Source organism: Equus caballus, unplaced genomic scaffold (genome assembly GCF_041296265.1).
Source record: "Equus caballus isolate H_3958 breed thoroughbred unplaced genomic scaffold, TB-T2T haplotype2-0000713, whole genome shotgun sequence".
Taxonomy (NCBI): domain Eukaryota; kingdom Metazoa; phylum Chordata; class Mammalia; order Perissodactyla; family Equidae; genus Equus; species Equus caballus.
The window spans coordinates 24,205-46,312 of record NW_027221973.1 but is presented as its reverse complement, the minus strand read 5'-3'; the positions used below and the strand labels follow the sequence as shown (position 1 = coordinate 46,312).

At 45.2% G+C, this 22,108-nt stretch overlaps 2 protein-coding genes and 1 pseudogene across 11 annotated transcripts in view; 2 read left to right on the top strand and 1 right to left on the bottom strand.

Annotated features, from left to right (window-relative positions):
• The window catches only part of LOC138922301 (ATP-binding cassette sub-family D member 2-like), a 155,810-nt gene that overhangs the window by 127,432 nt on the left and 6,270 nt on the right, over positions 1–22,108 (top strand). For 5 of the 7 annotated variants that reach the window (XR_011435374.1, XR_011435372.1, XR_011435371.1 and 2 more), the window contains 3 exons: positions 109–229; positions 5,410–5,459; positions 7,729–7,830. The gene's annotated coding sequence lies outside the window, so the exon portion shown is untranslated. Of the gene's footprint in view, positions 1–108; positions 1,326–5,409; positions 5,460–7,728; positions 7,831–22,108 lie in introns of those variants that run through there. The other 2 variants (XR_011435376.1, XR_011435375.1) reach the window with 1 other exon arrangement.
• Positions 7,837–20,343, top strand: LOC138922302 (heparan sulfate glucosamine 3-O-sulfotransferase 4-like; annotated as a pseudogene).
• Positions 17,648–22,108, bottom strand: part of LOC138922303 (leucine carboxyl methyltransferase 1-like) — a 28,364-nt gene continuing 23,903 nt past the window's right edge. For 2 of the 4 annotated variants that reach the window (XM_070259050.1, XM_070259051.1), the window contains 3 exons: positions 20,473–20,534; positions 18,643–18,771; positions 17,648–17,817 (listed from right to left, as the gene is read on the bottom strand). In XM_070259050.1, the coding sequence (XP_070115151.1) occupies positions 18,764–18,771; positions 20,473–20,534 (70 nt within the window). In that variant the 3' untranslated portion in view covers positions 17,648–17,817; positions 18,643–18,763. The other 2 variants (XM_070259052.1, XM_070259053.1) reach the window with 2 other exon arrangements.

Here is a 22,108-nt window from a genome sequence, read left to right as displayed (position 1 = left end):
TATGTTTCAGCCAATGCAATGGGAGTGGAAGTGGTGTGTGCCATTTCCAGGTTGGAACTTTTGAAAGCAGGTTTGTCTTCTCCGTGTTCCTTCTTTCTCCTTGTGCAGATTGGTTGCAGACAATGATACAGGCGCCAGGAATGGTGGAGCCAAGAGACGGGAATTCATGGGTGACTGACACACCCTGTGGAAGAGAACCACCTGCCCAACGCGAAACCCACCTTGGCCTGTAAGGCAATCACACATAAATTTCTACTCTCTGGTTATTCTTTTTCGGGATCTGCTTGTTATTTTCTTAACTATTATGGAAATATTTCAAATATGCAGAAGAGTACATAGTATGACCTCTATCTCCGGCCCCAATACCCAGAAAGAACAGACGTTGAATTGTGCCCTATTTGCTTCCGATGTTGCATTCATTTGCTGGGGCTGCCATGACAAAATACCACACGTAGGGTGGCTTAAACAATAGAAATCTATTTTCTCACGGTTCTGGAGGCCGAAGTTCAAGATCAAGGCGTTGGCCTGTTTAGTCTCTTCTGAGGCCTCTCTCCCCGGCCGCTTCTCCCTGTGTCCTCACACGGTCTTCCCTCTGTGTGTGTCTGAGTTCTAATCTTCTCTTCTTACGTGACTATCAGTCACATTGGATTGGAGCCTACCCATGTGACCTCACTTGACCTTAATTACCTCTTTAGAGGCCCTCTCTCCAAATACAGCCCTATTTTGAGGTCCTGGAGTTAGGACTTCAACATATGAATTTTCAGGGACATGATTCAGCCCACAACGATATCTCTGTTTTTAAGAAGCAAAATGTTGCCGTCACACCTAAAATTCACATTTCCATCCCGTTCTCCTCCCTCCCTCATCATAGGTATCAATATCCTAAAATTAATTACATTCTTTATGATTCCAAGAATAGCCATGTGCATGGCTCCATTAACAAAAGATTACATTTTTATGCATAGTCAAGACATACATGTGTATGTCTCCGTTAACAAATTCTTACATTGTTATGCACTTAAAAAAATGTACAGGAACAGCAGCACACTGCACATGTCCTTCTTTGATTGGCTTTGGGCTGTAAATGGGGAAGGAAAAACAGCAGCTGAGGGTAAGAGAATAAATAAACAGCTTATGCATAAAAACCCAAAAGGACAGATTTCCAAGAGCATCCAGGTTGGTGACCATGTGCAGGTTCTGGGAGAGTGGTTACCTGGAAAGGACATGGAAGCTCAGTGCCCTTTCCCCATGTCTTGCCCTATGCGTCTGTTCCATCGAGCTATTCCCGAGTCATATCCTTTTCTAATAAACAGGTAATCTAGTAAGTAAGAGGTTTCTCTGAGTTCTGTGAGCCGCCCTAGCAAATTCATGGAACCGGAGTAGAGAGTCTTGGGAACCTCCTACTGACAGCCAGTTGCTCAGAATCATAGGCGACAACCGAGACTTGCTATTGGCACCTGCAGTGGGGGCAGTCTTGGGGACTGAACCCTTAACCTGTGGGATGTGTTGCTGTCTCTGGGTACATAGTGTCAGAATCGAGTTGAATTGTAGGACACCCAGCTGGTGTCCCAAGAATTGCTTGTTGGTGTGGGGGACTCCCCCGACCCCCAACCCCACACACATTGGAATTGGTACCAGAACCTAGGAACAAACTGTGAAAGATAAGCGTCTTAGCTTGGGTTCCCATAACAAAATGCCATAGCGTGGGTGACTTAAACAGAAATTTATTTTCTCACCATTCTGAGGGCTGGAAGCCTGAGAGCAGGATGCCAGCATGGTCAGGTTCTGGCGAGGGCTCTCTCCTCAGCTTGCATAAGGTCCCCTTCTCACTGAGTCCTCAGATGGCGGGGTGTGTGTATGCGTGTGAAGAAACAGAAAGAGAGATCTCTTCCACTTCTGATGAGGCCACAGTCCTATCTGATTTAGGTTCCACCATTATGACTTCATTTTCACCATAATTACTTCCTAAAGACCTTGTGTCTGGACATGGTCACAAGGGGGGTCAGGGCTTCCATATATGAATGGCGGGGAGAGAGAATTCAGTCCATAGCAATAAATAAAGAGCAAATAAATAGAAACAAAGGTTTGGCATTTCTCTTTCTCATTTCCTTTCTTCCTGACTTTACTGTCTTGCTCTTTGTCTAGCTTCTTGAACAAGTAGCTCATTGGTTTCTAATTTTTCTTTTTAGATACGTATGTTGAAGCTATCTTTCTTCTAAGTATTGTTTAATTCCATCCACCAGATTTTGTCATGTAGTGCTTTCAGCTATAAATATTTCCTGAGTTCCATATGAGATCACTTTCAATGCAAGGTTCTATAAGTTCCCAGCCATTATTACTATTTTCTCATCTGTCGCTCCTTTTACAAGTATGTAATGTTCCTCCTTGTCACCATGTTGGTTTTGTCTGGAGCTTTACCTCCAGATTTCTATAGATATACCTTTTTATTGACAGGTAAAGGACAAAATGAGGAAATATTTTTGCTATATATAAGCATGGTATCTGTCTACACTCCTGGGACAGTGTAGACTTCTAATCTGTCACTTATCCACCTTTGTGAAAAGGAATTCTAATATTGGCTCACTGAAGTCATTTTTGATGAGGATTTTTAGGCTGCTTAATTTTAAAATGGCTTACGATGAGGATTTTTAGGCTGGTTAGTTTTAAAACTACAGATGAGATTCAGGCTCCAAGGAATGGAATTTGTTTGCCCCTTTGTTGGGAAACATTTACATTCCTAAGGGAAACCTCTATCTGTGAAGATGCCTCCCTCTCTGTGCCAGGAAGAAGGGGGGATGGTCTTATCTCTAGAAGCTCTTAATCAATGCCAGAGGCAAGAACTTAAGTTGGTTACTGTCTGGCAACCTCATGTAACTGACCCCCACCCCTCCCCCCCCACAAATCCTCCTTTGTCTTTAGCCGAGGATAAAATTCAAGCGGTGACTTCTGCCATTTACTCAATCCGGTTTGATTCTTGTCTAAAAGTCATGGGATCACCCAATGATCAGATCCCACCTGCACTGATACCATTTTAACTTTTTTTCATGTTCTTTCCTTTGTCTTGTAAAGAGATGAATCATATACCTATGCCTTAAATTTAGCCCTAACCCTCAACTAGGGGCAGCAGCAGGAGCTCTGACTGCCGGTGAGTCTTGTCCCCACGCACCAGCTCTGCCTGCCCATGGGTCCTGTCCCCATGCTACTCTATACTATTCTCTAAATAAAAGAGCACTACTGCCAGATCTTGAGAGTCTAAGAAATCTTTCTTTCGACTCCTCGGCTCACCGACCCCGCATCATTTCGGTCAACAGCACAGGAAATTGGTAATATGTATGTGTGGGGACCTGGAAATGGCCACCCCAAGATATGTCTCTTTGGCATCAGGATTATTTGAGGCTGATTGCTTTTGATAAACTGGGACAGGGAAGGAGGAATGGAACTTGCCCTTTGTTAGCGCACATTTATATTTGTAAGGTAAATCTCTATCTGTAAAAGTTGCCTCCCTCTCTGTACCAGGAAGAAGAAAGGAGATGACCTTCTCTCTAAAAACTCTTAATCAATACCAAAGGCAAGAACTTAAATCTGCATTTTATTGTGCTAGTCTGGTAACCTCCTGTAACTGACTTCCCTCCCTCTCCCAACGTTGGCATTTCTTAAGGATTAAGCATCTTTCCTTAGGCTAGGAACTGATTGCTGAGCTCACCTGTGACCGCCCAGCTCCAGACAATCGACTTGAGTCCTGCTATGCCCACTGAGATAGCAGACCCACTACCTGCTGTGTCCATCAAGTGCCGACAGGGCAATCTTATGACTATTGTGGGAGGGACATTTCAATCACATGTGAAACACCCTGTTTGGCGGTATATAACCACTATGTGCACCCCACTTCTTTGGTGCCCTTTCTTCCTTCAGGAAGAAAGGCACCGGGCCACGGTTCCTCATAAAGCTTTGTTTAATTTTCTCTTGCTATTCTGTCTCATGTGAATTTAATTCGTTCTCCAGCCAGACGAACCCAAATTTGGGAAGAGGAAATGTCTTCCTCCCCTACATATGTTTTCATCAGTCAGGTAGTCCATGTTGTGCTGTATTCACAACAAACTCCTACGTCTCAGCTAAAAATAACCAAGGTTTATTTCTCGAACATGCTCCATGTCATCAGGGGCTGGCTCTGTATTATCCTTGCTCAGTCTGGAGGATTGAGTAGATGGCAGCTAAAAGATGCTCGATCCAACTTCTTGCACAACTGCCAGGCAGGAAAAACACACTCCTACTGTTTGCCAAGGTTTGTCTGGAAGAGACAGCCTCATTTTTGCTCAAGTTTCATTTGCCAAAGGCTCACAAAGTCACATTTGTCTTTAAGGGGCCAAGAAGATACATCCCTTCTGTGTGCCAGAGAAGAGCCGACAATATCTGGTGAACGGCAGTAATAATAACTATACACTGTGCTCTATTGTGCCTTCCAAAGCTTATTTTTGCTTTTTGTTTGTTGATTTTTTCAAAAATTCCCTTCAGTTATGTGAGTTACCATAAATCCTTCTAGTCAATTTCTTTAATAAGAAAACTGAAGTTAGCCAGAGTTAGCTTCTTTTGCTTAAAAAAAAAAAACGATCTAACGCATTAGACTTTGCGTTATAAATGTCACTGAGCGGCTTAGGAAAGTGAACTTCAGTTTACACCTTGGGCTGGTTTTCAAGAAAGGGTACACACCGATTTTTGAAGGATAAGGTTTTAATAGGAAAAGAAGCAGGGCATGGCATGAGCCAATATTTTGATCCAAATAATTATTGGTGACTGCAGCATGTCAGGCAGGGAGCCAGCTGTTTTTGCATATGCTCTCTAAGTCAATTTTAATTCTTTATAAGAACAATATGAGGTGAATCTTACTATTCATCACTTACATATGCAGAAACTGAGGGTCAGGGAGGTGAAATGACCTGTGCAAAAGTCACTTAACTAGCAAATGATGGCTTTGTTTCAACTCCATCATCTGATCAGGCAGAGGTGAAAGAGAAGAATGCAATGTGTGTTTTTGGGTAGTGGGTACTGTTCGGTTTGGCAGGACTGTGGGATACATGAAAGGTGGAGGGGCCCTTGAGTGCTAAGGCAGAGAGTTGGAGTCTATCAGGTAGGCAGTGAGAGGAAGGTTTCTGCATCAGAGAGGGCACTGGTGGAGCCATGCCTCAGAAACATTGATCTGCTATTCTCCTCTACGATGAAGAGAAATGAGGCACGCTGGAGGCTTGGAGACCAGTTGGAGGAGCATTGTAAAAACTCACCTAGGCCTGAATGGGCATGGGTGTTGGCAATGGAAAAAGAAAAAAGTATTCCATCCAGTCTCCAGACACGCAGGGAATTGCTGAACGAAGTCTGAGTTCTCCCTATGTAGATAGCTCGTACTTTTCATTATAGGTTTCTCAAGAACTTGCTCCCAGAAAAAACCTGGATGGAGAACAAAACAGGTAAGTGCCCAAGTGAGAAATCTACAAAGCTCCTCTCCCCCAAAATCACCTCTTCCCCATCAGTTGTGGGGCCTAACATTTCACCAATGGGGTTCCGTTCTTTCAAGAGTCTCTTATTTAAGTAGGACTATCTGTGGACAAGAGGGAGAAGGGACACTGGGAAGTGTCCTCATTAGCAGCATCCAGGCAAGTAACATAAATGTATGAGGGCACTCTGGGGCGGGGGGGGGGCACCATGAAGAACAGGGCACATGCTCCATATCAGGGGGGTCTTTCAGTTCTGGCTGAGGGGCCCAAAGTTGCTGGATCCACTATTTCAGCAGAAACCTCATAGCCAAATTTTTTGGGAAAGTCCTCAATTTTAAAACATGGCAACCAGTTTAAACTTCTAAATATCACTGCGCTGGCCACATTCAGCTCTTAATTTGTTACCAGTTTGCCACCTCTAGGTTAAATGTTAGTACCATTTTATCAAAACCTTTCCAAATTTGAAAGCACATGTTTAGTAAAACTAGCTACAGAGCAGGTTCATTTGGATTGCCGAGAGCGGGCACAGAGAAGTCTGGGAGCCGGGCAGGGACTGTAGGGAGGCCCCTGGACCACGTGTTGGGCATCCTGGCGCCTGAGCTTTGAAAGGGAGATGGACCACGGCAGTGACAATATTTGCTGCAACCGGGCCCTCCTGGGCGACCACCCAGAGCTGGGCTTGGAGCCGAAGGAGGGATGGGCAAGCTGTGCTGCTCCCAGCTCCAGTTGGCCCCTTCCCATTAACATTACAGGAGTGCAGTCGCGTGGAGTTTGAAAAAGCATCCCTAGTTCCACGAAATGATTTACAGGACACCAGACTCTGCATTTCAGAGGTCTCCGGTGTACCATAAAAAATATATTCTAAAGGAATAATCTTTATCTGAGCTGAAGCTGCAGTGAAGGAAGCTCACGTCCAGCTGAGAGCAGCCGTGAGCTTCTGTTCACTCAGGGAAAAGTCTGCGTTCATGTTATTGGAGTAGCATTTTTTTCTCTCTTTGGCACTAGGTATCTAGTTAATATTTAGACATTATATACATTTTCTTTCAACCGTTGTCCCTGTTATGTGATCAAACAAAACCGGAGATGCACACCAGCCCTGTAGGCGAAAGCAGACCCTCCAGGCACCCAGCTGTGGCTAGCAGGGTAAACAGGACTCACTGGAGCCAGCCTCTGGGAAAGACTGGCGCCAGGTGCGTGCAGGGCCAGCCCCTGCCCCCAGGAAGCAGAGTCCGCTGGAGTGCCTCAGTTGATAGCTCTGCCTTTTCCTGACATTGCAGCCTCGCGTTTCCTCTACCTCCCTGAGCAAAAGGAAACAGGAAGCAAAGTCTAGTTTTGAATGTTCCAAAGCCTTCTGATGTTTACCATTCCCCCCAGGAGAGGGAGGTGAGGGACGGAAATCTCTCTGCAAAGAAGATACTTTTTAATTCAATGAAGCGATGCACAGACACAGCAGCACAGCTTCTCTCTGCTTATAAGGTGTTCAGAGCGATGATAGTCTCAGTCTATTTTGGTCCAGGGAAATCTGAACTCCTTTAGCGGCAATGGCCCCCAAGGGGCGCATGTGCATCTGTGGTTCAGGGTGTCGAGGAGGAGACAGCCTCTCCTTTTGGAGCAGAAAGCACAGTCAACCGGTGGCGGGACAGAGGCAAAAGCTCTAGGGCAAGGAAATCTGGGGGTTTGTGTCGAAGCTCCACCAATCAGGAGCTTCAAGCTAAGATGGGGAGGCTGGAAAGATGGAAGTTGGGATGGGAAACCTGGTACGGACAAGAAATTCCTCCTGGGTCAAAGGCACGACGATGTCCAGGGAGGGAGAAGGGCGGGTCACGGATGGACCGAGTTTGCCTGGAGTCCCATGAGAAAAGGGGAAGCGAGAGCTCACCACCTTGTGGCCCCAAGCTTCCTGTTGGGCCGCACTGGAGGCAGGCGTCGGGCTCTCAGTCCCTGAAAGTATCTGGAGAGAGAAGGAGAAATTGGCGTCCCAGGCTCCCAGGGGAGGGGAAGCACGCGGGGTTGGGCGGGGAACTTCTCCAGCATGAATGTGGTGCGGGGCGGGGGGCGGGGCGGTGGAGGGGCACGATCTCCGCTTTGCCGGGTGCCCCAGGCGTAGCGCACGCCTCTGTTCCGCGTCCCCCTCCGCAGGCGCGCGCGAGGCGCACTCCCCCTTCCCTCGGCGGCGCGGACCGCGCGCCCGGGCCCCTCCGCCTCCCCTCCGCCTCCCCTCCGCGCCTCTCTCTCCCCGCAGAAAGTTAGCAGCGGGGAAGGAACTCGCGGCGGCAGAGGTTGAAGCAGGAGCCGCGTCGGAGCCGGGGAAGCGGGGGCGCTGCAGACGGAGCAGGTGAAGCCGGTGGGTCCGCGCGTCCCCCTCGGTCCCCTTGCCGGAGGCTGAGGGAGGTGGTGGGGGGCCACCCGGACTGCGCGGGAAGAGTGGGGAGGGGAATCATGCAGCCGGGCTCTTCCCCGGCGCAGCGAGATAGCGGCCAGGGCCGGGGGTGCAGTGGCGTCGCTTCATGCAGCCTGGGCGGGCGGGGGCGCTGGCGGCGGCTGAAACCATGTCCGGGCAGCGCCGGGGGCTGCCGCCGCGAGCCCGGAGCCGCGATGACCCCGTGGCCCGCACCTCCTCCGCCTCCACCTCTGGCCGCGCCGCCGCCGCCTGGCGCGCAAGCTGCTTTTTCTCTGCGCCTTGTCCCTGTCTGTCACCTACCTGTGCTACAGCCTCCTGGGCGGCTCGGGCACCCTGCAGTTCCCCATGGTACTGCAGGAGCCGCCGAGCCCGCCGCCACCCTCTCTACTACCGCCCCCCGTGCGCCTCGGCACCCCCTCGCAGCCGTCCGCGCCGCCGCCGGACAACGCGAGCCGCGGGGAGCCCCCGGAGCCCTCCAAGCAGCCCTCCAAGCAGCCCTCTGCCCCCGTGGCCGACGGCTGGGGACTGGCGAGCGGCAGCGGGGGCGCTCGGGACACCTGGCTCCGGATCCCGGTGGCCCCTGTAGAGATGATCACGGCGCAGAGCGCGCTGCTGGAGAGGGAAGCGCAGGAGTCCAGCACCACCCACGACGAGCTCGCAGGCCGGAGAGCGGTCAACGGGAGCAGCGAGAGGGGTGGCGCCCTCAGCACCCCCAACTATGGGGAGAAGAAGCTGCCACAGGCGCTCATCATTGGGGTCAAGAAAGGAGGCACCCGCGCGGCTGGAGGCGATCCGAGTCCACCCGGAGGTGTGGGCGGTGGGCATAGAGCCGCGCTTCTTCGACAGGAACTACGAAAAGGGGCTAGAGTGGTACAGGTAGGACTCTGGGCTCGGCGCAGGGGATAGATGCGTGGGGAAGACCCAGAGGGAAAGCTGCGGCTTCCCACGCCCTTCGACATCCAGGCACCTCTCCGAGAGCCCTTCGCCCCACGAGGCCTCTGCGGACCCTCGCGGGGCTGCTCGGGGGAGCGCGGAGAGGGCTGGAGGCTGGCCAGGGATCACTGTATTTCAGGGCTAGGGGAGCTGGTGTCACACTGCCCTGCCTGCCTCAGTCCCCTCACCCAGGGAGGTGCTTTCTGAAGCTGCCTAGCTCCACGCCTGGGAATCCCCAGCCCAGGTGCCCGCGGGGTGTTTCCCAGCCCAGGCTCTTGTGGGGCTCTGCTCTGCTGCGTTGGGGACACTAAGGCATGAAGCAGGATAGCTAGATTGACTGAAGGGCTTTGAGTTCTCCTGGAATCTCTCAAAATCGCCCTCAAATGTATTTGCGTGTCTGGAATCCGACTTTAGTATTTTCAAGTTAGAGCAAAATGAACAGGGAACGGTTAAAAAGATGACGCTGGTGAGTTTTGGCTTGGTAGAAAAGACTGAGGATGTTCCCCATCTCCAGGACTTTCTATCCCCAGGTGGCTGCAGGAACCCTGGGTTGCTTTGGCATCAGGAGCATCAAGGTCTGCACGACAGTCGGTGCCCTAAGAGTTTTTACATCCTGCACCCCTGCCCTTTCTAACCGGCGCCTCCTTCGCAACAGATGTTCATCTCCCTTCTCTGCCACAGTCTCCTAGCGATGAGGGAAAGGAGAGGAGAGTAGAAAGTTAAGTGCAGGTAAAATAAATTAGTAATCTGGCTTTCTTGCCAGCCATAACATTTAAAAAACACTGGAGCAGATGCCCCAAAGGCAAACATCCTTTGCTCCCCCCCCACCTTTTATCTCTTTCTGGAAAACATCTGGATGGCTGGTCCCATCTCTGTTGCATCTCAGTAATTAATTGGAGTTGTCAGCCAAACACAGATTTTGTCAGCTAAAGTGATATTATCATCTTCACAAGGCCAATAGGTAAAATAAGGATTTTTTCCTGACAAGGTGCCTTGCTGTTGAAGAGATGTGCTTTCTAAGTTTAAATTACAGCCTGCAAGAGTTTTAGAAATAACCTAACTTCAGAAATATATAGTAAGTGTGTATTATATAATAATATATATTACTATATGTGTGTATTATGTAATATATATTATATATGAAAATATAATATGTATTGATTGATTTCTTCCACTTTAAAAAATACGCCTTATGCTTTCAAAGCTTGAGAGAAGTACATTTAGGCATAAACATTCCAGCCGGTTAAATGGAAACAGTAAACGTGTCTGTCAATATCTTGTCTGTTTCAACAGCGAGAACTAACTAATTGCAACATTTTAGGAGGCCTCAAACAGCCCCTTCCTATCAAAACAGAAGCCAGTCAATGCCTACTTGAACTGGAAAATCAGTATTTATAACATTGCAAGTCATGGCTTCCAGTTTGCGATTAGAATTACAAAAGGTGTTAGGAGGATTACTGCAACAACAGCAAACCAGAGAAAGGAGGAGATGTTTGGGAAGGTTTCGGTTGTTTAATCGTTGGTTGTAGGAATGTTCTGATTTCTGCTATGGGGTTGCTTCAGCCCTCTGAGGGTCACTGTGCTCTTTTCCAGTTCTAATTTCAAAGCTGTGTATCTTGTGAGAAGTGTCAGATGCCCTTTGGGGGAGAGGAAGGCCTGAAGATCAGACCTTTCCAACATGTGTTGTGTTGCTTTGCGGCAGCTGGAAATAGAGATGGGGTGTTTGATTCAGGTGACTTGAAGTTGATGTAGGGTGCATGGTGGAATGCGTGTCAGGAGGTCCCATCGTAGGGTCTGGAGAATTTTCTGAATGAAAGGATAGAAGATGCCAGATTTTCTCATGTTCTTAAATACTGCTGTTGGGAAAAGAAGGTATGAACCGGCCTCGCTGTCATGACATGGTTACTGAAGATGTCATTCCAGCTTTATGGTTCTCTCAGCCATCACTTGTGATATTTGGGGCATGGTGTCAATATTTGGTAGCCGCCATATAACTGTTACGCTGAAGAGACATGGATAGAGCTAGATTCCCTTGATCCTCACTTCAGAGGACCACATGGTATCTCTGTGTCCTCGATCTGCTACTCCAGAAATTCACCCATGCGAGACCCTTATGATGCTCAGTGGTGCCGATTGGAAGTGCTGGAGGAGAATCTCTCCAACATAGAGGGAATCATTAGCCACCCAAACCTGTCTGTTGAGAAGACTCCCAGAAACCCCTTGGACCCACAGTTGCTGAGTGTGCTGGGACTGGCCTTGGATAGCTCTCCAGCCTTACAAGGGACAGCAGTGTTTTGAGGACATTTTCATTAGCTCTGTCTCTCCTCTCTTTCTCCCATGTAGGAAGAGGGGATGACAACCTCACTCTGTTGTAGAAAAGGAAACAGTGGCATTGATTCAAACCAGTAAAAGACACCTCTTGGTTCCCTGGTACAACTCCGTCTTTTAAATGGTGACATCTGTACTTAAATGGTTATACCAGGTATTCTGCCTGAAATCTTACTCTACTGTTTGAGTAGTTAGAGATCCACAGGTTAAAGACTTTAATTTTCCCCCCATTTATTTGTTTTTGTATTTCTTTTTGTTTTTGGTGTGCTTCCCAATAGCCTACTAATTCTGCAAGTGTTTCTGGTTGCTGTGTTTTCAGCAAGAGGGAGAGCAAGAAGAAATTAGGGCTGCTCCCAGCGCAGCTGGCTTTGGGTTTCCTCATATCCAACTAGGCAGCCCTAGCAGATTTATTTCTAGTGTCACTCCAGTTATGTTTAAATCTAGGTTTTGCTTTCTCTCATGCCATCAATCTAATGTGATTTAAAAACACATCTGAGATGAGACCATGTGCATTTGGTTTTCAGGGCAGGATAGACTGATGGATTAGGATGTGTGTGTTAAAGCTACGGAGAAGCAAGCCTCACTTGGTGGATGGACACAGGCCAATGATTAATAAGTGGGAGTAGGCTGAACCCTCCACTCCTTCCTCCCTTCACCCACCTCCCCCAAGTAAAAGGGTAAAGCCACAACACATCTTTCAGTATGAGCTGATACACAGTGTCTGGGCAGAAAACTTAAACTGATCTAAGGGATGAGACCTTGTGGCAGGCCAGCTGGCTGCCACGGCAGAACTCATCAAAGTGACAGAGACGACTCGAGCTGTGGTCTCCCTCGTGGTTTACAGACTGTACAGTAACCACGACCGCTTTGCTTTGGAAACCACTCAGCTCCAGGGCAATGGGAAGTCACCCTCCATGGTTTCAAGTTGTCTTCATTGGGCCGCCAAAGAGGAATGTGCGAACTTAACCACTGCGCCACCAGGCCGGCCCCAAATTTATCTTTCTGAACAAAACAAAAATATTTCCATTGTTTATACCTTCTTTACTGAAGCATACACCTGGCTTTTGTTGAATACAAAGATGTTTTCCTTATTAATTTTTAGTAGAATTTTGAACCCTTACAGACCTTAGTGAAAACTAAAAAGTAAGCAATTATGTACTATCTTTTATATTAGCATTCTAAGCGCTTTTTATAATTTCTAAAAACATGTTATTTCATAGTACAATCTTTAAAAGAATACAATATCTAAGCATATTTTAGTTTCTCTGTAATAAGAAGCCAAAAGTAGATAAACTTAGACATGTTTAGTGACAATGTTTCAATAGGTTACTGTATTTGAAAATTACCCAGATATCTAAAGAGTTTTTTATCATTTAATTTCACCTGGCAAAACTTCAAAGTTTCAAGTTAGCAGAAATATTTTGGAAGTGATTTTAAATACACATGCCATAACACATAATTGTTAAAAAGTTCACCCAACACTCTTATCTTTTTCGTGTCTATTTAGTTTACTTGTTCCCAATAATTATTTAGGTTGCCTGCAAAACTTCATGAGACATTAGACAAAATTAGCCATCATTTTAACTTATTACTTTGCTAACAAATTTGGAACAAGGATAACATGGGCTTATTTGACTAGTAAACCTAGGCTGCCTGTCTGCATCATATCCAATGTTGATAACTTTAAGGGCATGCTTACTTTAATCAAACCAACAAACTTAACTAAGCTTCTCTTTACCAAAGATTATTTCATATCATGTTAACTTGAAAGACATTTGGGTGGTTTCTATTCCATTTAGAAATAATTTATGTAAGTGCTTACTTTAAACCAACTGCATATAGTTCTTTAGAAATTATACCATCTGGAGATAAAATATCACACATATAGCACACATAGAGACAAAGAAAAACTCCACAGCTATTGTTTTAAAATTACAGCTATGAATCAGGTACAGTAATACAAAGCTCCCTGGCTATGAATCCAAGTTTTGTTTTAGGCCTTTTACTAATGTTTTGTGGAGAAGACACTCAAGATGCTAGATTTTTGGCTAAGCTGCTCTTATGGCCATTTTTCTTTCCTTCCTTTTTTACTTTTTTTCCTCAGTCCTAGGAATTAATGATGGGCTAGATATTCCCTGGAGGGTTGGCAAGCTCTTTGAGGTAACTGAAATGGGTGGAACCTGAACTGTCTCTAGAGCTGCATTCCCAGTCTTGCAAGGATTTTTTTAAGGACAGTTGCTCTTGATTTCTGAGAAATTGGGTTGTACCTCAAATGACATTATAGGTTGATCTACCTGTCCAACTACATCACAAAGGCACAGAGAAACCACTCAAGTATTCTCCAAGATGGAGTTTCTGAGGCATAACTCATCCAATTGAAAGTGTTTCACCCAAGTGGTGAGTCTCCGGGGATGCTTGGGTTGTCCCCCATGATGGTAAAGCCAGTGTCAAACTGACAGTGGGCCTGGAGAAGGGTGCAGAGCCCAACTGCAGGTGTCAGTATACTTATAAGATTTAGTCAAGTCCCATTCAACCTGGGCACTTAGTCCCTGAACCAGCACGAGGCAAGCCAGGGAGGCAAGAGCCAAAGGCTTGGAGAAAGCTGGGAGCTGGGGCTCCCAACACCAGGGTTGAGAGTTAAGTCCCTGATAGAAAGTTTTTCAAGATTTTGATTTTTCAGAAGTTTCAGGTTCTGCTCAGGTCCAGCTGGAATTTAACCTTGACTTGGCGACAACAGAGGAGGGGATGAATGAGATAGACAACTAAGGGAAAGAGGTGACCAGGCCTCGCCCTCATGGCCTCTTCCCAAGGGTTATCAAGATAACATAACATAACAAACATCCCTACAGAAGTAGGGGGCCGGTGTGGAAAGGAAAGGGGCCGGTGGCTGGCTCCCTTGTGCCTCCCTTGTGCACAAACTAATAAACTTTTACTTTTCTACTCCCATTTGTTGTCTCTCTTGATTTCTATCCTGGGGGACAACAAGAACCCAGTGCGCTGGTAACAGCTTCAATAGTCATGCTCATGCCTCCCAGGGGAAAGTGGTCCCCAGCATTATTCACACATGGTATCTGGAAAGAATGAAAGAAGACAGAGGAGAGGCACTGGCATTTCTTGAACCCTTGTGATTGTGGTGGTGGTTGCTTTATAGATATGTTATCACATCGGGGTGTCATGATGAGGCTGTGAGTTAAACAGCAACAATCCTGGTTTACAGGTGGCTCCTGGAGGGTGAACCACTTGCTCAAGTTTGCTCAGCTGGTCATTGGTTGAGTTGACCACATCTGTCCAATTTCAGAGTGCTTGGTTTCTTTCCCTGTACCACGCTGCCGCACAGAAAGTACTAGAATGTCTTTTCCTTCTTTCATTCTTCAAACATTCAATAACGTTTACCAGGTGCCCAGTACTGTTTTAGGTACTGAGGATAAAGTGGAGAACAAGACAGAGGCAGGACCTGTTCTTGTGGAAATGGCATCTTTTAGTAGGGTGGTAGAGGAGACAGCAAACAAACGAGTCTTTCTTTTAACCGTTTTAATGTGGCTATAGAAAACTTAAAATGACACTTGTGACTCCCATTGCATTTCCATTGGGCAGGGCTCCTGTAGAGCAGTGCTTTTTAAACGTGAAATGCACATGGATCACCTGCGGTGTTGTTAACATGCAGATTCTGATTCAGCAGGACTGGGGAGGGGCCTCAGACTCTGCATTTCTAACTTCCCAGTTGATGCTGATGCTGCTGATCCCTGAACCTCACTTTGAGAAGCAGGAGTCTAGAGAGTAATTGGGGTGTGTGTGTGTGTGTGTGTGCATGCACAGATATTATTTTAAGTGAAATGGTTAGGGGAAACCTCTCTGTGGAGGTGATGTAAATGAAATGAAAGAGTAAGATCCTGCCATGTGAAGATCGAGGTGGAGAGGTTTCCAGTAGAGGGAACAGCAGGTACAAAGGCCCTGAGGTGGAAACAAGTCTCATGGGTTTACAAAAGCACAGTGTTTGGAGCTGGCTAAAACTGGGTTCATAACCTGGTTTTGCAACTTAATAGTTGGATGATCCTGGCTGGATAACCTATTTAAGGTCACTCGGTTTCAGGTTGTTGATCTGAGAGTAATTTCTTACTTGCAGGATTTTTGGAAGGAGTAAATGAAGTAAAAGTGAACGTATTTTCTAAACAAAAAGTGAGTATCCTAGAGCAGAAAACCAAATGGACCCAACTACTGGGTTTTTCCATTTCTCAAATCATTTTGGTCTCATATGCTTTACCTTCTATCACTGCTATCATACTACTGACTGAAGAGTCTCTTATTGGGAATATTTTTGGGAAAAGTCTAATAATGATTGGCTTTGCAATCTACATCTTCTTAATGTCTTAAACAAAGGGTCAGCAACTCAGATGCCATCTGGGCCCACAGCGATTATATAAATGAATGAAATAGACCAGGTGGGGAGAAACTGGGACGCACATTCTCTGTCTAAACCGGCAGCCACTGCTCCGTTCCAGCTACTCTTTTCCACGTGCAAATGTGGCGTCAGGGTTATCAGATCTTCCACTTAGTAAGAGAAACTGCAAAGCCAGGTTTAGACGTGAAATTGTCTGGTTCTTAATGTTGGCAACAGATCGAAATTTCTTCAAAGCGTGGTGTGGGCCAGGACTGCGGACAAACAAAACCCACCTGTGGGCTGGATACAGCCAGCCGGCCACCAGTCTGTGACTCTGGCTTAAACTCATTTCAGAAAGTAATTGGCACACCCGTACCCTTTGTAGTTGTCAGAATTATGGCTTCCATGTGCTATTTTGTGTTTTTTCCCTCTTACAGATTTTGCAACAGCGTGGGGGAAATACTCCCAGATATATTGCAACCCCAACAAAAGGAGCCCGATAGAAACAGAAGCATTGAGGCAGAAAAAGACAATTCACAAATAACTATCTCATTTCTTCCCAATGAACATTTTCTTGAAGGCAGGAAAATTCTCAGCTGTTCACTCATGAATCAGGAGTCCCATATTTGATCCATATAAACTACTTATAAAACAGATTCTGGTCAGGTGGACTGAGTATGACATGAGAGTTAGAAAAACTGGGTCTGGTTTTGCTTTGACAGATAGTTTTATTTGATGCCAGGTTACTTATATTAATCTGTTTCTTTCTTTCGTTTTTTTAAATCTGTTTCTTATCTCATGAGGTTACATTGTCTCCATAGGGTCCATGCACCCACTATAATACTATGGTTCTAGAACAAACCTCTGTTAGACCCTTCAGAGGAAGGAAGAGAGCAGTTAGAGGCAACATTGTTTGGTGCCTGTTTTTGTATCTCTGAGTCAGAATCCACTGCATCCTCTTTGTGTGACCCTGGACAAGTTACTTAATATCACCAAGCCTCAATTTCTTCATCTGCAGAATGGGCTCAATATGACTGATTTGCAAGGGATTATGTGAGGATGAACTGAAATGGCATTTAAAGTGCCCCCACGCAGAGTATGTGACATAAATTTCTTCCTCCTCTTCTCTCCCCTTTGTCTCCTAATTTTCCTTTGCTTTTCTTCTTCATTTTTCTTAGTTCCTTCCTTCTATCCTGCCTATCAGTATGGCTGGCCCAACAGAGAAAGCTGTAATGCATTTTTCATTAGGATATCATCTTTTATTTCAAGATTATGTCTGAATGAGGGATTTCAAGCCCTTAAGCAGCTCTTAAGTAGCTCTCCAGAGAATAATGCAAACCAGATTCCAGAATTTGGTCTACTGTAACTTGAGCCAAAGGAGGAGAAGAGTCTGATTTCCTGGGGTACCTGCAGCCAGCCTTCTCCACTAAGGGGACGGGGTATGGAAGGGGGCAGGCTCTGCGGGCTTTCCTGCTGATGTTTTCTTGAGCCCACAGTAGGAATGGAGGCCGCCTGCCCTGGAGAGGGACTGAGGCATTTAGAATGCCGAGGGCATGCTTTGCCTTCCATTTTTCTGCAGAGCTGAAGGCATTTGAGAAGGTAGGACTGTTCTAGAAGACCCTGCCAAACTCCCATTTGAGATCAAACTATGTTTGAAATCAAACTATGATGAGATTTGGCCAATTTCACTGGTGTTCCCCAGACATCATAACATGATTTAATTATTTTTACATTTGTAAGTCATACCAGGCATTTTTCATTTTAAATTGAGTCAAGAGAGGGGCCTTGAGACTTTAGGTGAATGAGAGATTGCTAGGGTTGTACGTTAGAAAGTTTTCAAGGTTTTGGGTTTGCATAATGGATGGTATCTCTGAAACGGATTGAACCACTGCCCTGTTCAAGTCATCTCTTGATTCCATTGGTTTCTGTGGTTTGACAAGCTCCTCTATAACTGCCTTGGGAATTTCAATCTAAAATTATAATTCACTAAATCAGCTTTTCAGCCCATTTGCCATGAATTAAAAGCAGGCGCTTGATTTTTTTTCCCTTAACACTCACTAGTTAGGGTTGCTGTTGTCCGGAGCCGCAAAGGGTGAGGAATGATAGGTACCGCCAAGGCTATTTGGTTGTTTGAGCAATCAGAGTTTATTGATAAAGGGAAAGAGAACAAGGAGCGGGGATAAAGAGGAACAGAAGAAGGAGCGGGGAAGCACACAGCAAATTGGTACTTACAACATCCACACCACAATCAGCCAGGAAGTCCCAATAGTTTGTACAGCGGGCGGATTTGCCTACAAAAGACACACACAGAGTTACAAAATCAAATACAAGATTAACGAAAACATCTGCAATAGAAAGGTTGACAAGGGACCTCCATCAAAGAACATATCTTTATGTCATAAAGGGTTCCTATAAATTGAAAAGAAAAGGAAGCAATTCAACTGGGAAAAAAAGGGCAAAGGAAATAAAAAGGAAATTTACAAAGTCATCCCAACAGCCATGTAGGGGCACTACCCTGAGTGCCCTTTAAGAGCCATGTGTCGTCCTGGGCAGGATGCCAACCATCTGGACAGGACGCCCAGCTGCTGAAATTTGTAAGGATCCCAGGCCTGGCCAGCCTGGATCTTACTTTATCTCACTCAAAGACCATCATGTCTTAAAGAAACACAGAGCCCCTCCACATGAACTACTGTTCCTGGGAATGCTGGCCGTATCAGGGACAGCTCCTCTTGGCAAGCATATAGCCTTTGTGCCCCTTCCTATAGAAGCAACCCCCTCCCGACCTGAGGTAGCAGGTGCACACTTCCATCTAGCCGGCCACCACTGGACATTCCCTGTAAGTAACTCCTAATAAACCCCTATGTGTTGTTTGCCATCTCCAGGTCTTTTCTTTGGTCTGTCTGCAGCCTATCCCACACCGCTCACCCAACTGGGCATGGGGCCAGGCAGGCCAATAAAACTAAGGAAAGATACTCCAGCCACCTCACTAGCCTTCAAAGTGATAGAAAGCTTTAAAATAATAGGACATCATTTCAGCCTATCAGATTGGTAGAAATTTTAGAAAATAACAATACCCAGTGTAAGTGAGGGTGTAGGGAAAGAGAATCTTGACCCACCTTTGTGAAAGTAGGAATTCATAAAGAGGTCTTGAAGAACAGTTGGGCAGTAGCTAAAATTCATAATGGCCAATTCTTTGAGCAAACAGTTCCTGCAGATATGCACATATACATATGTTTCCTACAATCCTGTTTAATACAAAAACATGAAAAAGACAGCAATCTAAATGACTATCGGTAGGAAAGAGATTAAATGGAATTTCCACGCAAAGGAGTACTATAAAGCCATTAGAAATAATGAAGTAGATTCCTACAGGCCGACATGAAAAGACAGCCATGATTTACTGGGTATGAAAAAAAGCAAGTTGCAAAACAGTATGTATAAATTATTCACTGTTAATTAAAGTTCCATGTAATCTATAATTCAACAAGTACACAGTGAACTACAACATATATTTATTCGATGTGTATATACATTCATTCAAAAAAGGAGTACTGAACCTCTTTTGTGCCAGGCCCTGGGTTGCATTTAAGTGTGCATCTATTTACCTGTCTCTGGGTATACTGCTCATCTGTAGGAGAACACACTGAATAGTGGTTATCTTCTGGGGGTGGGTGAGATTATGGAGGGTCTTTACTTTCTATTTCATATATTTCTACATTATTTCATCAAAAGGAACTCAAAGTATTAGATCTTTTGTTACAGATAACCATTCTGACACAAATATTAACCAAATATGTAGAAAATGATAGCAAAAGTGTGGAAAAGCAAAGAGGCCAGCAAACGGCAAAGCCTGAATAGGTTCTACTTCCAACTGTATGAGGGAAACCAAGGATGGGGGAGATGTTTTCTGTACAAACTTAATTGTGAATGTGATTAGCAGAAGGAAAGAAGGACTGAAGCACTGTGGCTGTGTGTAAAAGGCAGCTTATCGAGCTGTGATGTTCCTGATGTTATTGTGTTGACCATCCGAGAAGACCATCCTCTCTAAGCATGTTTTCTGACCTGATTTTTTTTTTTTTGAGGAAGATTAGCCCTGAGCTAACTACTGCCCATGCTCCTCTTTTTGCTGAGGAAGATTGACCCTGAGCTAACATCCGTGTCCATCTTCCTCTACTTTATACGTGGGACGCCTACCACAGCATGGCTTGCCAAGAGGTGCCACATCCGCACCCGGGATCGGAACCGGCGAACCCCGGGCCGCCGAGAATATGCGCACTTAACCCCTGCGCCACCGGGCCAGCCCTGATCTGAATTATTAATAACCCCATTGATCTTCTCTCTGTCAGACAAAGACTGAAAATGATGGAAGATTCTGGAAGAGGTTTACCATAAGTTGAAAGGCTTAGAAATGAGGAAGTGTTGTTGGAAACACTCATAATTAAAACTTGAGGGGAAAAGTTGACTGCAGGGGCTGAGGAGGTAACAGAAGTGAGGGAAGTAGGTAAAGTATAAGACAACGGGGAGGGGTGAGGACAGAAGTGGAGAATGCACGACCCCTCCCAACAAGGCGGCCGCTGCTCAATTATTGCCACGTAGGAGTTCGGGTCTAATGTTGCCAGATGTAACTTTTCCAAGGAAAGCTGGAAATCAAGATTCTCATGAAAAATCTCCTGTTTTTGAAATGTTGGCAGCTAATTTAAATTTTTTAAAAAAGATTTAAGATTGGGGACCTGTGGACATTTAAGAAGAGTCATACGAGCAATTGTTCTAAATTCCTCCATGGTAACTGCAATAAAAGTCTAAATGTATCAGCAGAAGCACATGCTGTATGACATCATGTATGCACACACATGCCCACAGATACAGACCATCTTTAAGAAGGAAAGGGGGGAAAGCCAAAACAGTTACATAGTCCGTACTGTATCACTTAGGTCAAGGATACTTACCCATTTGAAGTGTCTCCTCTGAATGTAAGTCTAAATTGGTTTTTGATAGGAGAGACTTGAATCTATGGGAAGATGGGAGAGAGAAGGATAAGTCAAGCAGCTCATTTACTCTAAAAATGCAGAGGCCCACTACAGAGATGGGACTTGTATACTGCTACTGTTCAAAGCAAGGGCCACTACAGAAGGCCTTCTGTTTAATTACATTTGACCACGTACAGCAAAAATCCAGCGGATACAGCTCTCGGGTTAGGTCAGCTAAGCATTACACTCAGAATTTGATGTCAAATTGCAAACTGATCATGAAATACTTAGAAATAGCTACAGATAGGCTAGCACGCATTTTCCAAATGTTCCAGCATTTTTCAGGTCATCCCAAGTTTCTTGCCTCTTCTCAAACAAAATTTTTAAGATAGCTATTGTTTCTCACAGATAACAAAAATTGACTTTCACTCAGACCTAAAGTTCAGTAACATTTATGTGACAACTCCCTCAATGAAGAATATGTAAAAAATCAGAAATCCGAGAGCCAAATTCATTATACCAATAACCATACACAAACGCCACTGCATTTTTCACCCCAGGAAACCGTGTCTGGCCTTGATTTAGAGCCTACTTACTCTTACTTCACTCAGAGTTTTAACAAGCTTAGTAGTACTTTGCAGTTCCCAGAGCATCAGAATTGCCATATATTATCCAAAAAGCCTATTTAATGTAAAATGCAATTTTATATTTGGAAAGGGTAAAAAACTTATTTTCCTAGGATAAACTAGAAAAGAAAAAACATTTCCAGTTTGTGAGGATTAGACATCTCTAAAGGACAGGTAGAAACTTTTGCGTTTATTAAAATGTTTAAATATAAGAATTAGAATTTTATTTAAATAATTTTAAAAGGAGGGAGTACAGGTTAAAACTAAGTCACACACCACATAATGACGTTTCAGTCAACCACAGACCACATACGTGCTAGTGGTCCTTCAATATTAGCACCATATAGCCCAGATGTATAGTAGGCTACACCATCTGGGACTGTGTAAGTGTAATCCACGACGTTCACATGACACTGAAATCACCTAGCAATGCATCTCTCAGAACGCATCCCTGTTACTGCTAGGGGACACACGACTGTACTGAGAAACCTTGACCTTGGGCTTGAAGTCAGGGTTTAAAGCTCAGCTCCACCCCTTCCTAGCCAGGTGACTTTAGGCAAATTAACTTAACTTCCTTGAGCCTCAGTTTCCTCATCTGTAAGAAGGGGCTAATAATAGCACTAATTCATGAGTCTGCTCTGAGGATTGAATGAGACAATCCAAGTGAAGCATTTAACACGGAAAGCTCTCGGCAAAGATGAGCAAACTCATCATCTACAACTTTGCTAACTCCTTGAAACCTCGACTCAGAATGGCCCCCACATATCTCATATATAATAAATGATTAAGTTCAGTTTCCCATTCATTCATTCATTCAAAAAATATTTACTACGTATCTTTTCTGGACCAGGTACCTTTCTGTGCCCTGGGATAAAGAAGTAAACAAAATACACATTATGTGAATTTTAATTCAGATTACTAAACTATGATAGGTCACTTTTTAAGTGTTCAGAGAAGTTACATGAATGGAGAGAAGAGTCACAAGGGAG